Raw genomic sequence first — 17878 nt, 5'->3', positions numbered from 1 at the left:
TGTGTGTTAAGCGTTTTTTCCCAACGGAAAGGGAATCCTTGAGTATGAGGTATTGAGGGAAACCGATTATAATCCTGTTCATGGTAGAGAAAGCTGATGACTTGTAGAATACACAGGGAAAGTAACAATGAAGTTATTGAATGAAACATAAACACAGCTTTTGTGTGTTTATCATCTTTTCCGCATATACTGTCACAGATAATCATTTCCATTTTATGAATGAATGTCTTCGTCAACAACAAGCGCTTTTGCACCCCCTGCTGGTGATGTCGACTAACAGCAGATGGAGATTATGCTCGGCAATCTTCTGCTTTTCCTGCAGTTCCTGGACGTCATTGTTGAATTTACTGTCGAATTTGAACCACTGAATTTGTGGAAGCGAATTTGCATAGCATAATAAAATGGACCGAAAATTGCCAGTTGAATATTATTGGTTGTATTTCTAAACAGTTTGAATATTTTGGAAATGAAATATGAATGGTGAATATGGATTATTGAATTTTTAATAATGAAAATGTGTTTGAAATATTCACAGCTTAAATATTCAACCATGCTAAATTTCAGCCCATATAAATGCAAGCCCTAAAAATACAATGCATAAAAATGCAAGCATGGTTAATGCAATGCCTATTTTTTTCAAGTAGTGCAATTCAACAGGCTTTTTATTTCAAAAACATTTGACATTATTTTACTTCCATAGAAACCTGTTGCTATGGGCAGACAGACAAGGTTAAACTGCTGAAATGCTCAGATTCTAATAACCTCTGGCTGATAGCACCTCTGAGTCATTATTATGAAAGAAAGAACAATCGGTTTGCATAAAGGATGTCTGTGACGTGCTAGTCTAGTTTAAATTGTGCTAAACCTGATTAAATTGACTTCTTGAGAGATTTTGCTATTGGCTGAGCTGCTGGTTTCCATGGTAACACTCACTTTATGATGCCTCATATAAAAGCTTAGATTGCACTCTGTATTGTGAGGTTCATTTCATAGATATCCTTTTTTTATCCTATTTTGAAGGATATAGAATTAGCTATTTAAACAGTGCTCCTATCAGATGCATAAATTATCCTTGTAAAACTGCAGTGTTTTCTCTTTCAACCTCTCTCAGTCTCTCTTTGTTTCTGTCACAGTTATGTTTCGGCTTTATGACACTGATGGGAACGGGTTTTTAGACAGTAAGCAGTCCCTCCAGTTTATTGCCGTTAAGTCAAGTCAAGCCCTCTTAATACAGCACTTTATACAATACAGATTGTTTCAAAGCAGCTTCACAGTAATAAACAGGAAAATAACAATCAGTGATGCAAACTTCTTTAAATATGAGCTAAATTATAATTCTATAGAAGACAATAGTGTCAGTGTTCAGCTCGAGTCAGTTCAGTGTTGATTCAATTCAGTTACAGTTTGATGTTGCAAAAATTGTCTATTATGAAGCAGTCGATTCAGCTACTCAATTCAGTTCAAGTTTTATTCTCATCCAACAGTATCAGTGCAGTCAGATCAAGAATGCAGTATTATTGAATATTACGTGTCTTTTAAACCCCTGAATACGCCATCTAGTGGTTTAACGCTGAATTGTTTTCATACACTAAATGATGGATGCTCAGTTTTGCTCCTTACCCTAGGCTCTGTAATTTTTGAATGAACTCAAAGACATTGATTACCTGTGTCAGATGTGTTTGATTAAGTTGGAGGTAAAACATTTTTTTTGTAAAAAGGTAGATCTCGTGGTGCAGGATTAAGCGTCCCTACACTGAGGCTGCATCCAAAATCACATACTTTCATGCTATATACTATATTCTATGGAGTCTTTCCACCCTGTTACATGACTTTTTTACGAAGCAGTGTGTAACAAGGTGGACCTTAACAGGTTGGATGGTTTAAGCTAATAAAGCCCATTGCACTATAAAAAGAGTAGCTGCCTTAAAGCTCCAGTCCGTAACTTTTTTAAGTTAAAAATAATCCAAAATAATTATATTAAAAAAAACTTATTCTGCCAGTGGTCAAAACTATCTGCTTGCCATAGCTAGATTCAAAACGGTTAGCTTGTAATAATGATTTTAATTCCAGTGGTACTGGTGGGTTTCCGCGGGAAATTCGAGCATGTCTCTGTGTCATACCGTCACACCCGTACACATAAAGAAGGAGTTTCGGCTAGCCGGCTATACTGCGCGTGACGAGATGTTTAGATGTATAGGCTTTTCTCGCAGCACTTTACATAATTAAACTTATGGCATCCAGAAAGATCTAAACAACAATCATCAGTGTCAACTGGAGATTCAGCAGTTATAAAACCCAAAAGACTTCGTACTTCGGATTTAAGGTGGCTAGAGAAAGAGAAAGAAACCGTCTCATGCGAACACAAGGATTTAAACATCGGCGGGGCTTTTGAAAAGTGCGTGAACTCCGTGTTTTGAAGGGGTTCAAAACGGAAGAAGAGACGGCTTTTTTCTGCTGAACAAGTAAGTTAAGACATTTCAATAGTTCAATCGTGTAACAGTACGTTTTCTTAATTCACACAGTTATGGAGTTTCCTTTGTTGTGCCTTTCTCGTTTTGCTTTTATGGAGAATATGAATTCTGAACTGCAAAGGTAACCATAAAACACATTAAATTTAACATTAGTCACGCAATGCTGATGTGATGTTGTTAACATGAACAATTTGAGAACAAAGTAGGCTATACTTTGCACGGTTGCTGTAAATCGCGTTGATTAAATCTAACGAAGCTTATGTCGAATGCTTTTTCCCCCTTAGTTGGTCAGAACAAAAATGGATTTTACTTACTTGTTCAGAAGACATTTTCTTATGAAAATTCTTATGTTGGTCAAACTTTCAAAAAGTGAATCTGTGATTCTGTATGACAGTATCCACACAGCGCGGTGAGTGACAGCAGCACTCGCCTCAAAGCACTGTGTTCATCAGCGCTGTTTCATGCCGATTTACAACCCACGTAAAGATGATAATTCCGCGAATCACTGCAGTTACAGATTTCGAACAGAGAGATGGCGACAAAGAGGAAAAGATACGGACTGCAGCTTTAAATATTTAAGTACTATCAACTTGGATGGTTGTCATTTCAACCTAAATTACATTAAACTGACTTGAATTTTTTTTTTTAATCATATGCTGTTATAACTTATTGATCATATAATTGTTTTACAGTGTACTAGCTAGGACAGAACAACATGCTAGTAGAAGATTTACTTTTTAACAAATATATAAGATATATTTTTAAAAAGAAACAAACATTTTACTCAACTGAGATGAGTAAATGCTTGTTCACATTTAATCTAGAACTACAATAACCATCATGTTTAGACAGTGCACACAATGCCTCTGCACTTACTCTTGATTTCTCAGTCAATAAATGGGAAAACAAAGTAACTTACGTTACTTATTTGTCGAAGTAACTCAGATATTTGATACTTCAAAAAAGTAATCTGATTACGTAGCTTGCGTTACTTGTAATGCGTTACCTCAACCCCAATTTTTTTATCAGGCACAAAGAAATCATTTAAGTTAATGGGATTTCGAATGCCGGCCTTGATCTTTGTGTAGAGTTGCAGTGATGTAATGCAGAAAGTTTGCTCCTCTTGAACAGGAACTAGAGCACATTATCTCTCAGATGATGCATGTTGCAGAGTATCTGGAGTGACGTAACAGAACTGAAGCCAGTAAGATTAAATAGAATTTGATCTTGTTCAGAATTTGACCATGTTTTCTGATTATTACCTTTCTTTTGGTGTTTGTGGGGTGTAGATTCTGAAGGAATTGATGCAGGAGATTGACACTGGGATGGTTTCTCTTGAAGAGTGGGTCCAGGGGGGCTTGACCACCATTCCTCTGCTAGTGCTGCTGGGACTCGAAAATGTGATTACCAGTTCAGTTTTAAAAATGTATATGTGTTTGTCCAACTACCCACCATCCATCCAGTCCACCTGTCTCTCCATCTATCCATTCATCTAAGCCAGAAGAACAGATTCATCAGTTGGTAAATTGACGTTACACTCTCCTTACCCACTAGATGGAGTCCTCCACTCATTTGAAATGCCTTGACAGCTGCATTAGTGGTCTGGTGTCTGATATATTTGGCATGACCTCCAAATTGTTAACGATGCATATTTGACACTTTTCAAGACCTATCCCAGTAGGATTCCAGAATCGCCTTCATGTGAATGTTGTAATGTTTTTTATTACAGTTGTATTGTCATTGTCAAGTCCTCATTGATGTCTTATTCTCATTCTCTCACTGTCATCTTTGTCTTTCTCATTCTCTCTCTCTCTAGCAGAATGTAAAGGATGACGGGCAGCATGTGTGGAGACTGAAGCACTTCAGTAAACCTGCATATTGTAACCTGTGTCTGAATATGTTGATTGGATTGGGGAAGGAAGGCCTGTGCTGTTCCTGTTAGTTCACAACATTTATTACATTGATCACTAGATGATTCTGTTATTTTTTTATTTTTTGCCTTATTCGATGAGTACAAATTGACAAATACAAGTAAAAAATCATGTGATTACTTTCATTTGGAATATAAATAACTTGGTGTATTAAATATCTCATCTTTAAACAAATGCAATCAAATATTTTAAGATGGTTGTGAGATAATATTTAATTTACTATATATATATATATACTTTAATTTCTATACTTTTAAAAAATAAATATTTTCGTACTTCGGTGAAGTAGATATTATTTAAATAAATAACTATAAAAATATATTTGATATTAAATAAGCAATTATTATTTAATATAAATATTAAAATATAATTAAAATACACATTAAAATATTTCAAATTATAGAAATTGATAGACTAGGAACCAGTAACAAATCATCCAAACATTTCTACATTACTTTGTGAATTAATTTTCTGTCTGTCTGGTTCATAGTCTGTAAGTGCACCGTTCACGAGAGATGTGTGGCTCGAGCCCCCCCGTCCTGCATCAAAACAAACGTCAAATCCAAGAAAAACACAGAGGTGCGTCGAATTGTAGTGTTTAAAAACCAGCACGCTTGGATCACCAATGTTCCACGGAGCTTAGACCAAGGGCTTCTTTTCAGCTAATGAAATTAGAAAGAAATTCTCTCTCTAAGCATTGCTAATTACATGATTAACCTGGTTTAAAAAGAGACCCAAATACACCAATGATGAGTCTTAATCAAAACGCATACTCCTTTGTCTGTATTTTCTTTCTTCCTTTCTTTATGCTGTGTGTATATATATATATATATATATATATATATATATATATAAAACAGAATGTGTTTTTGAATAGATTATGCATCATTTCTGGCTTGAGGGAAACTGTCCAAGCAAGTGTGATAAGTGTCACAAAACCATCAAGTGTTACCAGGGTCTTACGGGTCTTCATTATGTCTGGTGCCAGATTACTGTGAGTTTATCACTTTCTTTCTCATTACAAATAATTATTACAGTTTTTATGTTTGGGGCATGTTTAAAGGCATGTTATCCAATTATTAAAGTTATTTTTGTGAAACTTGCACACAATTTAATAGTAGTAGTAGACATACTTATTTGATAAATTCAACATTTAGGCCTGTTCAGTAACATAAGTCTGTACATAAAATAATATTGTTGAATTGTCTGATGTGTTTTAAAGTTATGTTCTACAGCTACACAACAAGTGTGCTTCACACGTCAAACCCGAATGTGACTGCGGACCACTGAGAGATCACATCCTTCCTCCAAACACTATATGTCCTGTAGTACTGGTAATATCTCATATTTCTTTTCCTGTGTTATTTTTGAAATCGATGGTTATAGAAAGCTCAGCCCTTTTAGACCTTTACATGTGACCTTTAACTGCAGGAGAGACAGTCTACTGTGAGAAAAGACTCCAGCCAATCAAGAGGCCGGGGGGAAATACAAAGGACCAATTCTGTGTCAGTGGATGGACAGGGGCTACAGGTGAATGACACACTTTCACACACACTGTAGAGTTCGATGTTACTAAAAGCAGGATGTCCATTTCCTGCAGATTATATCAAACAAGACTGAAGTTAAACTGTGGTTGTCTGGGAAGTTGACATGTCCTGAGGTAACATCCATCTAAAACATTTTATTTAGCTATTTATTTTATAATTATTATGCATGCATCTTATAAGATCTCATATTAATTAGGGACATTATTGAATATTAAAGTGAAGACAAAAAGGCAATTAAAATTACGTTAACTAAGGATGCGCTTACATTTAAATATTTTATGTATTTTTTTTATGTATTATTAATTATTTTTAATTATTTGATATGGCTGCTATCCTACTGGATAAATTGCTGATATTCAGATAGTTTGCTGTTTTCTCTAAATAAATAAACAGTAAAACAGGTAACAACTAAAAGCATTCGTTTCCAATGAATTTATGCATCAAAACATTATAATACACAATATAAGGTGTTTTCCCATAATGGATATTCATTTTGAGATTGGCTAAGGATTACATGTATTACATATCAAGTACATTTAAAAAAAATAATTTAATAACTGATATGCCACAGATATATGACATATTGTGCATTATTCATCCCTAATGAAACTAAGATATATGTATACAAATAAAAAAGGTCCATTAAAGTAATGTGGACCCAGTTTATATTGGATGTCTTTAAGTATGTACTAACATTTAAATCACTCAGTGCACTTATGTATGTTTTTCATTGTACTTTTATAAAAATAAAATACCTGCAAGAAATCACCTTTACCTGCTTAGCATTTACCTTAGCATTTACTTGCTGTAATTAATTTCTGCAGTTCATCTATAATTACACGGTTGGCTTGTTCCTTACCCTTAAACCTACCCATGCCACCAAACCTGTGCCTAACTATACCCATATCCCACCTCAATAGCAGCAAAAGTGTTTTGCAATACAATATGAACACAATAAGTACATTGTACCTAACAATAATTGTTTTTTTAACATAAATACTCAGTACTGTAGTTGAAGACACTTAAAGGTGCTCTAAGCGATGTCACGCGTTTTTTAGGCCAAAACATTTTTTGTCACATACAGCAAACATCTTCTCACTATCCGCTGGCTGCCTGTCCCCTGAACACACTGTAAAGAAACGCGATCTCTGTAGACAGCCCTGGCTCCACACACAGCAACAAAAACAAACTGCAGCGACCCGCTCCACGAAACATAACAAACTGTTCTAGCCAATCACCGACAAGAAGGGTTTGGGGGTGTGGTTTGGGGGGTTAGTGTGCGGATGAGGAGGAGGGAGGGTCTAGCTAGCCTCCGTTTTGTTTGACAATAGTTCGAACGTCAACAAGAAGTGACGTCACCCAGGATCGCTTAGAGAACCTTTAATATAAAGGGTGACCCATAATGTTAATGATGAACTTCCTAGTGAAGAATCATCAACTATTATAAGTTTCGGCCAAAATGACAATTTATCTCAAAATCCCACTTTGTGCAAGCTAGTTTGCATTCTTAGATCTTAACTTGGTTGAGGCAACAGTTAGGCTGCAGTGACCCACTGTGACTGGGCGTTGTCTGAGCATAGTAATGACAGGACGAAAAAAGACGAATCATGTCCTGGGCCATCCATCTTGGCTGGCGGCGGCTAACCAGTGTAATAATCAGGATTATTATTTATAATTAGAGGAAGTAATGGATCACTCGTCGCCGGACGGGCGGCTCATTAATTCACCTGGGCCTGCTGGGATTGTTTCGATGGGTTCTGTTTTAAGCGCTTCATCTGAGTCACTGTCCACCGGAAGACGACTCACACTCTCTGGATTAGTTTGTGCGTGCATCGTCCGCTCCAAAACCCCACAATCATCATGCAATCCATGCAGAAAAGTGACTCATGGTCAAAGACTGTCATTAATGACTAAATATGGAGCTGATTACTGAGGTTTGCTAGATGCGTCTTATGACGTGGGTTTTCACGGCTGGGACATTTTAAGACTTTTTGTAAAAAAAAGAGTTATTCTGAGCTCAACAACATTTATGTTATACTTTATGTAGTAGGTCTCTTTTTATAATTATGAAAAAAGAGAGAGAGAATTATCAAATTGCTCACTAAAAATTGCAGGTTTAATGCTGAATGAGAGAAATTAGGCAAGATTTGTTAAGCAAACGTTTTGTAGAAAAGACATGTTTATAATTAATGTTGATAATGGTGCACATGGTATTGACAACAGCTGATTTAAAAGCTAAATCCACTTAAAATCTAAATTAGGATATGTAATAATTATTTTCATCACTTTATTCTGTAGATTACGTCATCACAAGGAACTCATCCACTGTTGGTTTTCGTCAACCCTAAAAGTGGAGGCAAACAAGGTGAAAGGTAAGAACTGTGAAAGATTGTGTCACATTTAAGAAATTGACGCCTCAGTATTGTCATATAGCATTTCAACTGTCTAATTCTAATTTACTGTTCTAATTTAGACAATAGAGTCAATCTGTATAATTAATCGGTCACTAGCAGTTAGTTTGACTCCAAATTGGGAGCCTCTGTCAAAATGAGCATGATGGATTTTCTGATTTTGAAAATTCACTGTAAAAATATCCTGTTAAATTTACAGTAAAAAAGTGCCAGCGGTGGTTGCCAGAAATTCACAGTAAAAAATACAGTGAAAATGTTTTTGATATTATAGAATAGCATATTGGTGGATGTATATTTTACAACTTAAAACAGTGCATTTTCAATAAGTTATATAATGTTAATACGGTACCAGTCTAATTAAACTTACCAACATCTGCTTTTTATCTGCACCGTACTGATAACCACCGTACCGTACTAATACAGGTGGTATAATAAAAGCAACATAACGGTTCATGAACTAAATAACTGTACGTGTACTGTATCAAAAACACCCTAATGTACTTTAGTGATAACAAAAATAAGTAGAAACTAAACTATTTTAATAAAATAGTCATATTTGATGTCACAGGGTCTTGTCCTGGGAATGTTTAATTGTTTTTTTTTTGCCGTAAATTATACAGTAATTCATAGTTTTAATTCCAAATACCATAAATTTGTCAAATTAGTTACATATAATGTAATGTTAAACGATTTTTTTTTGCCATAAACTGTACTTCAAGGCAACTTGCAGTTAACCAATTAACAGGTTTTACTGTAGCAATATTACAGTTTTTCTGTAAAAATTACAAGCATTTTTTATAGTGTGGGACCAGTTTATAGAAGATCAACTTCACCAAAATGTTAAAGTCGGGACAAAATGTAAGTTGCGATAGTCTTTTCTTCCCTATTGTGATGTAAATCTGAGTGAAACAGCTTCTCAAACAAGAAAAAATGTAGGGCGGGACATAATTTTGTCCATCGGGAATTGATTGGATGGTTGGATGGTTGTGGTTTGCTATTGGTCTAGTAAACACGTCATCAGAGAAGAGAAGAGATGTCATTTCAAGAGGGAGGGGAGTTATTTTTGATTTAAGATTATGAGGGCACATTAATTAAAAATAATAATAATGATGTGCACAGATAAAACATTTATAATAAATACGGCAATAAAAATAAATAAATAAGAATTGTCCATTTTGATTGCATGGTGACTTTAAAACAAAAGTAATTTTATTGACATTTAATGTAATTTTTCCTAGTCATTGATTTGTTCATGACTTCTGTCCTATCTAGGATCTTCCGAATGTTCCAGTACCTCCTGAACCCCCGTCAAGTCTACAACCTGGCCAAGAACGGCCCCATGCCCGGGTGAGTGGCAATACCTTAGCATTCTAACAGAAGCGTAATGCTCACTCCTGTCTAGCTGTTTTTGCGGCACATTCTCAGTTTATGATCCTACATAAGAGTTACGACAACCAGACGTTAACAGTATATTGTATATGCAGACACTGCTTGATGGTAATGTGCACTAATTCATGCATGACAATCTCTGTCTGTGTCTTAGTTGCAAATGTAGACATTATTAAAGGGTTAGATCCGCCATCACAAACACTGCAGAGAACAAAGCCAGGCTGTGGAAGTGTCCAGTGCTGCCAGTCAGCTGGTCATAATAGATTCATGTTAGTGTTAGTGTGTTGCCGCTCTCAGGGCCTTGTGTGATCACGCATACCATCGGTGGTGTCAATCAAATGCACGCAACCATGAGACTCTGTGATCACTGACTGAATTTGTTATTAGTATGCCAGCGATGTGGTCACTTTTGAGTTAAGTGCACAGCCGTGAGGGCTGTGACAATATTCATTGATACTATATTTTGAAAATGAAATTTTAAAGAGCAATAAAGAAAGTGGAAATGTTATTGTGGGATGTTGCCATGTAAATTAACTAGGGGTGAATATTTCGGTAGACAGAAAATCGATTTCATTCACTGTTCATACTGTAGGTTTTGCGATTAAATTTGTGTGAATTCAGAACAATTCATTATGAGTTACAAATTTTTTTTTTTTTGATTTAATTAGTGATTTGATTCTGTACAGGATTCTTAAAATAATTTTTGGCAGGGAAAAATCATACTACTTATTTGATATTTCTATATTTTATATACTTATTTTATATTTTTATATTGATATTTCTCATATGCAAATAAATAAAGGAAATGGGTCACACTTCAGTTTAGGGTCCAATTCTCACTATTAACTAGATGCTTATTAGAATGCATATTACTAGGATATTGGCTGTTTATTAGTGCTTATAAAGCACATGTTAATGCCTTAATCTGCATAACCATATTCTACATCCCTTAATCGTACCCACTACCTAAACTTAACAACTACCTTACTAACTATTAATAAGCCGTAATTAGGAGTTTGAGGCAGAAGTCTTAGTTAATAGTTAGTTAATAGTGAGAATGGGATTAATCTAAAGTGTGACAAGCAAATTAATATGTTTTGTACAAGAATGCATTAAATTGATTAGTACTGAGAGTAAAGACATTTATAATTTTACAAAAGATTTCTATTTCAAATAAATGCTGTTTCGGTTCATTCAAGAATCCTGCTTTTTTTTAAAAAGCATTGATAATAATAAGAAATTTTTCTTGAGCAGCAAATCATCATATTATAATGATTTCTGAAGGATCATGTGACACTGAAGACTGGAGTAATGATGCTGAAAATACAGCTTTACCATCACAGGAATAAATTACATTTTGAAATATTATAAAATAGAAAAAAAGTCATTTTAAATTGTAATAATTTTTCACAATATTACTGATTTTATTGTATTTTTACTGTAAATGCAGCCCTGGTGAGCATACATTTATTAATACTGTAACAAATGTATTGCTCATTGTTAGTTCATGTTAGTTAATACATTAACTAATGTTAACAAATATTACCTCATTGTAAAATGTTACAGAAACTTCTTTTAAAAACATTAAAAATGTTTGTTAATGTACCAAATCTCAATAAATTTCATCTTATATTAGTGGTACAAATCAAATGATTCACGATTTAAAAAAAAAGGATTTGTTTAAAGGCTGATTTCTGTCCAATTTCTTAGCCTCTGATTCATTTTACCCAGGTTTTTCTGATTTTATAAATGCACCCCACTGAGCAATCCTCTCCAGAAACCATTTAGTGACCTTGTCAGACAATTTGCTTTTGAACTTATTGATTATGGTGTTTGAAGTCCTATTGACTAGGTCAAGTGTAGCCTATGTATTGACGTTTCTCTACTGGTGGAGAAGATAGATTTTGACTTTATGCATTGACAGTCACATCTGTTGAAATAACACATGAACTTGGTGTAGTCATGTGATGAGAATGTGACATTGCTTTGTCAAGGTGACTGTCAGGTGTAACTCCGGGCTGTCCTGTCAATTACAGGCATGGCTAACACAATTAGAGCAAACTGAGTATTTGTTTCTTCATACTCAAACATCCTCAAAGTTGCTTTTTCCATGCGATTGGTCGTCTGTTTTTGCTGTCTAATATGATTTGCCAAGCCTGCATGTCCTAATAAGTAAAGTAATTGAGAGTCTTATATTGCACGCCACTCTACCATGTAAGGTCCCTTCATGCGGTTACAGCTTTATTATTGTGAAGGAACGGAAGACGTTGTAATGAACATTGTCTTGGTAGATCTGATTAGCTTCTGAACAGGCTTTGCTTTCGAAAAGATGGATTTGCATTGCATTTGTTAATAAAGGTCTAATATGGTGGAAAAATTCAATTAGTATATGTATAATATATACTTTAATTTTTTACTTTTTTTATGTTTTACAATAACACAACAGTGTTACCGGTATCTCATAACAGCTCGTACAGCCAAATATTATCTTACAATCTTTGGATATACATGTTCATACATATGCATATGAAATGAAACAAAAATAGAAATAATAGTTAATACAACAGGGCATATCGGAGTAAATATAAAACAGACATTTTATAGACCAAAAAAAAGTTTCTCTAGAGGTAGAAGAGTAGCGGCTTGACTCGTCCACATATTGACTGAGGGTATCTGAGGAGTTGACCATGGTAATAATATACATTTTCTCGCTAAATATAAACACAAATTCATTACATTTTCTTTGTCACCATCAAGACACAGACCAGCTTTACAGTTCAGAAGATATACATTTGGAGACAATCAAACATCTGTCCAGTAATCTTTTGAATAATTTTGTGGATCTCCTTCCAGTAACCTTTAATTTGATCACAGTGCATGACCGTACCAGTGTCTGCCCTGCATTTGAAACATAATTGAGAAGAATTGGGGAACATTTTATAAAGGCAAACTGGAGTTAGAGAAGTCCTGTGAATAAATGTATAATTTTGTTCGTGGGCCGAAATTGAAACACCTTTAGGGAAAACACATGTACAAACAGATAACCACTGCTCGTCACTAAAATTTGAACCTAAGAACAAACATTAGACAGCCATGTATATAACTCCGAGATCATCTTCTTAAGTGTAAATGAAGAGAAAAGCTGCTTTTCCATTTCAGTAAAATCAAATCGTATGTTGCCTTCTTTTAAGTGTGACTCTAAAAAGTGCCGTAATTGAAGAAATTTATAAAAATCATTACTGGGAAGGTTAAATTCCTGCCTTAACGACTGAAATGACCTCAATTGACCATTATCAAGTAAATGACCAAACTCCAACACTCCTCTCAACCTCCGATCCGAAGACCAATGTTCTGTATGGGTGGGGGAAGAGAGCTTATTGAGAGCTTATTTGGAATAGCTAGATATTTCTTAACATCCTTCCACACCAAAAGAGTATTAGTCACAGTGAAAATATTAGTCAGAGATTCCATTTTTATATATACTTTTATTAAATATAAAATGTAATATATATTTTTAGTTTTACTTTTCATTATTGTTAGAAAAAATGTCTATTGACTCATTAACCTTGTTATCTTTCACTAAATTAATTCATATAGAATACTTAACAGTTGTACAAGTATAAAGTTGTGGTTAAATATGTTTTCTTTAAATACTTTAACTCTTTTCAGTTCAGCTTAAATTTCTTTAGAGATGTTCCAGACTTCAGAGTCTTGGCCTGTGGTGGAGATGGTACCGTTGGATGGATTCTTGATGAAATAGGTGAGTTCAGATGATGTGAAAATTGAAACCCAAAACACACTGGCCCTTGGTCATTAGAGCAATTAAACGCTGGATTCATGTGGATCTGGGCTTCCATACTGTTGCCATATTGTAAATTAAATCCAGAAAGTTTTCATTATAGATATAATAAAAACAGCAAGCTAAAGTTAAACTTCTTAACGTAATGACATCTGCTGCAAAAAAAAGGCTTTTCTTGTTGTTTCAGAGGTTCTTTTATACAGAAGTGATTTTGTTATATTTGTCGAAATAGTCAAATACGTATTTTTCACAGAACTAAAGCTATTACATTCGTATCTGTATTTTCGGGGCCAAATAGGATGATTATCTTTCTTCAAGAAATGGCATATTATTTATATCATCTGAAGAATAGTCTCCGCAGGTGATTATAATTTTTTTTTAGATGACCGTTTCCTCATTTAGTCCTTTATTTGTCAAAAATTGCCTCCATTTTTTTATCAATCAAAACAAAGACCGAGTAATACACTGGATGCTTTCAGAGGAGTGTATCAGAAAAGAACCACTGTATTTTGACATTGCCATTTATTCCATTATTCATACATACACATATTTGCATACATATATACTCTAGTTAGTACATATAGTGTACTGTGTGTGTATATATATATATATATATATATATATTAGGGGTGGAACGGTACATGTATTCGTATTGAACCGGAACGGTACGGGCGTCACGGTTCGGTGCACGAATTTGCACGCAGAATACACGGTACAAATAAAAAAAAAAACCTCTTAAATAGCGATAAATTTCGCTCTATTCGCTTTTGGTGTGACTGTTAACGCAGCAATGAACAGGCTGCGATCAAGATTGCAATGCAGGAGTGTGTGTGTCTGTGTGCGCGCGAGAGAGAGAGAGAGAGAGAGAGAGAGAGAGAGAGAGAGAGAGGCGCGATGAACAGTGTGTGTGTGTGTGCGAGAGAGAGAGAGGCGCGATCGAACAGTGTGTGTGTGTGTGCGCGCGCGTGCGAGAGAGAGAGAGGCGCGGGCGCGAATCGCGCGATGAACAGTGTGTGTGTGTGTGTGTGTGTGTGTGTGTGTGTGCGCGCGCGCGAGAGAGAGAGGCGCGGGCGCGAATCGCGCGATGAACAGTGTGTGTGTGTGTGTGTGTGCGCGCGCGTGCGAGAGAGAGAGAGGCGCGGGCGCGAATCGCGCGATGAACAGTGTGTGTGTGTGTGTGTGTGTGTGAGAGAGAGAGGCACGGGCGATCGAACAGTGGAAACGTAAAAACATACTCCGTCATTTTTTTCATACAGGACATCATTAAAACTGCAAATTGTTTACTTATATTTGTGTACACTGGCAATAAAACACAACATTGTGCTTTTGTCACACTCTAAACTCTTGTCAAACTGTAACCTACAACTGTTAACAAAAGTTTTTATGGTAGTATTATTTTATACGGAAATCAATTATTTATAATTCAGATGCGAATAAAGTTAGTTAATTAAAATGAAGGAAAACAAATATCTTGATCTGAAATAGCAAATTAATTTTAAATTCATTCAGGTACAATTACCAAACATATCTCAAGGTCTTTTCGTCTTTTTAATAATTTAATTAATAAACTAATTATATAAAACTACTGTCAGTGCACTACAAATAAACTGGTTCTATGCCTTTATTAATAAAACTTATTTTAAAAAATACAAGGTTTAAGACATTTATAAAAATGCCTTCTGCATTTTTGCTTTGCTTTTCACTCCATTGTACCGAAATCGTACCGAACCGTGATGTCTGAACCGAGGAATGAACCGAACCGTGACTTCTGTGTACCGTTCCACCCCTAATATATATATATATATATATATATATATATATGTTTGTGTGTGTGTATACAGTATATAGTTACTAGCCACTCAGCATTTTAACTGGCCACAATTTTGTTGTTGGAAAGTTACATTTTTTTAGGGGTATGACGATACACAAGACGAGATGATACACGATATTGGGTTCATGAGAACAAGATATGTTAACACGTTTTTTAAAAGAAAACTTCAATGATGAAATATATGACTTGAAATTATTTTTTAAAATGATTTGACTGAAAGTCACAAAATGCAAAACAATGCAGGTGCATTTTGAAATGTTTTAACTAATCTAGGGCTGTCACTAATGTTTATTTTGTAATCGAGAAATCAGTCAATTATTTCGATGATTAATTGAGTAATCGGATAATATTTTTTTGTGGCAATGTAAATAAACCTAAGTGAACAACAATAGCTGTTAAAATTACTTAACATACCAATAATTGGTTCAAATAAAGTATCAAAAGCAAGTTATCATTTGATTTTATTAAACAACACTGTTAAATACATAATGTTATATTTATAATATAAACAATCAACTTAATGCGTACATTACGCATTACAACAATTGCCTGCCGAGGGCACCGACATGGTGATTGTTGTTGTAAAACTTTACAGCATGATCAAATCAATGTTTAATATTGGCCAAACAACATTTTATTCAAATGTCCACTTAATCTTTAATATTTGGCCACTTCTTTACTATATAAATGCTACAGCCACTGTAATTTCTTGTACAAGAACTTGTGGACATCAAAACATGCTAAATCAAAGCGAGGGTATAAACTTATATTTTGAAACCGGTATGAACAATAATTAGCATAAACGTATTCTCCTGTGTTGACGTAGGTTTATGTAAATGTTTTACTTTACAAATCTGGTAAAATTTGTAACCATCGTATTCATTTTTAAATATTGCTGGTTATATATAACTTATATAAAACCAGCAATATTTTAAAATTTATACATACGTGTGTGTATGTATGTGTGTGTATATATATATATATATATGCTGTTCTTTTCCATAGATAAATGCAACTATGAACAGAATCCTCCTGTGTGTGTACTTCCTCTCGGCACAGGAAATGACCTCGCAAGGTGCCTGCTCTGGGGTGGAGGTAATCTAAGTCTGTTCAATATTTTAATTTGCTGCACGAATGAAACTTTGTGGGAATCCTTAAACCTAAATTCTCTCTGTGGATTGATGAGCTCTTGGGAAACCTCTATTATCACTGTAGTATTTTCACAGATGTTTTACTCATTCATGACTAATTAGATCAAAATATTACTATTTTGTCAGTTCCTTGTCTTTAAATAGCTGGTGCTCAATAGAGCCAAACCCTAAATTGTAATGTGACCTTTGGGTTTCAGGCTACGATGGAGAAAGTCTTCTGCAGATTCTCAAGGACATTGAGAACAGCACTGAAGTGATGTTGGACAGGTGGAAGATTGACATCACTCCCCTAGACAAAGACGAAGGAGGAGATCCAGCCCCGTACAGCATCGTGAACAATTACTTCTCTATTGGCATGGTGAGTTAACGAATTAAAGTTGTATTTGAGGATGTGAAGACCCCATGTGACCCCTTAACAATCAGCATACTTGTACTCTTTCCCTCCCAATAAACAGAGAGGGACTCGCTTTATACGCGTCTGACCGGTGTGCTGGTCTAGTCTATTAACCATGATACAGTATGTGATGACTGTGAGTGGAGTTTATGAATGAAGAAGTGAATAAGGCCCCTAAGTAATAAGACTAAATGAGCTAATCAAGAGGGCTGAGTGCTTTTTGAAATGCCAAGAGCATCTATTACATTAACAAAGCCATCTCTCATCACTGCAGTGAGGAGCAAAGCTTGCCAATTGGGAATGAAATATGCCATAGACGCTACACGGTTCTCGTCTTACCGAACGGCGATCAAACACGTCGTGTGTTGATGCATCTCGGGCCGTCTGAAATCTAATGATGCTTATTACGGCGACCGCATGTCAGCCATTATCCAGAAATGTCAAGGGAAATACGGTAATTGACATTTACAGGTTTGACGGCTCTGTTTTAGTTTAGATTTGTACACATCTCAAAAAAAAGAAGAAATTGTAATGAGGGAGACATGCTTGGACAAATGTTAGTCGATGTCATTGATGTCATTGAATGTCATTTCATAAATCAGTATTGATTTATAAAACATTCTGTCCAGTGTTCACATTTACATACAACAAGTCTGTGATAGATAGATAGAGAGACAGACAGACAGACAGACAGATAGATAGATAGATAGATAGATAGATAGATAGATAGATAGATAGATAGACAGACAGACAGACAGACAGACAGACAGACAGACAGACAGACAGATAGATAGATAGATAGATAGATAGATAGATAGATAGATAGATAGATAGATAGATAGAGAGACAGACAGACAGACAGACAGACAGACAGATAGATAGATAGATAGACAGACAGACAGACAGACAGACAGATAGATAGATAGATAGATAGATAGATAGATATAGACAGAC

At 35.1% G+C, this 17878-nt stretch overlaps 1 protein-coding gene across 1 annotated transcript in view; it reads left to right on the top strand.

Annotated features, from left to right (window-relative positions):
* dgkb (diacylglycerol kinase, beta) overlaps positions 1-17878 on the top strand; it is a 61485-nt gene that overhangs the window by 7554 nt on the left and 36053 nt on the right. The window contains 15 exon segments of the mRNA XM_056270819.1: positions 1134-1178; positions 1626-1630; positions 3603-3652; positions 3654-3675; positions 3761-3871; positions 4291-4408; positions 4893-4981; positions 5280-5396; positions 5638-5760; positions 5834-5932; positions 8248-8321; positions 9633-9707; positions 13424-13509; positions 16385-16474; positions 16728-16888. Coding sequence (XP_056126794.1) covers positions 1134-1178; positions 1626-1630; positions 3603-3652; positions 3654-3675; positions 3761-3871; positions 4291-4408; positions 4893-4981; positions 5280-5396; positions 5638-5760; positions 5834-5932; positions 8248-8321; positions 9633-9707; positions 13424-13509; positions 16385-16474; positions 16728-16888 — 1265 coding nt within the window.

This window comes from Rhinichthys klamathensis, unplaced genomic scaffold (genome assembly GCF_029890125.1).
Source record: "Rhinichthys klamathensis goyatoka isolate OS25496 unplaced genomic scaffold, OSU_Roscu_1.1 h1tg000308l_1, whole genome shotgun sequence".
Classification (NCBI taxonomy): domain Eukaryota; kingdom Metazoa; phylum Chordata; class Actinopteri; order Cypriniformes; family Leuciscidae; genus Rhinichthys; species Rhinichthys klamathensis.
Note: the sequence above shows the minus strand (reverse complement) of the source record. Positions and strands in the feature narration are given on the sequence as shown.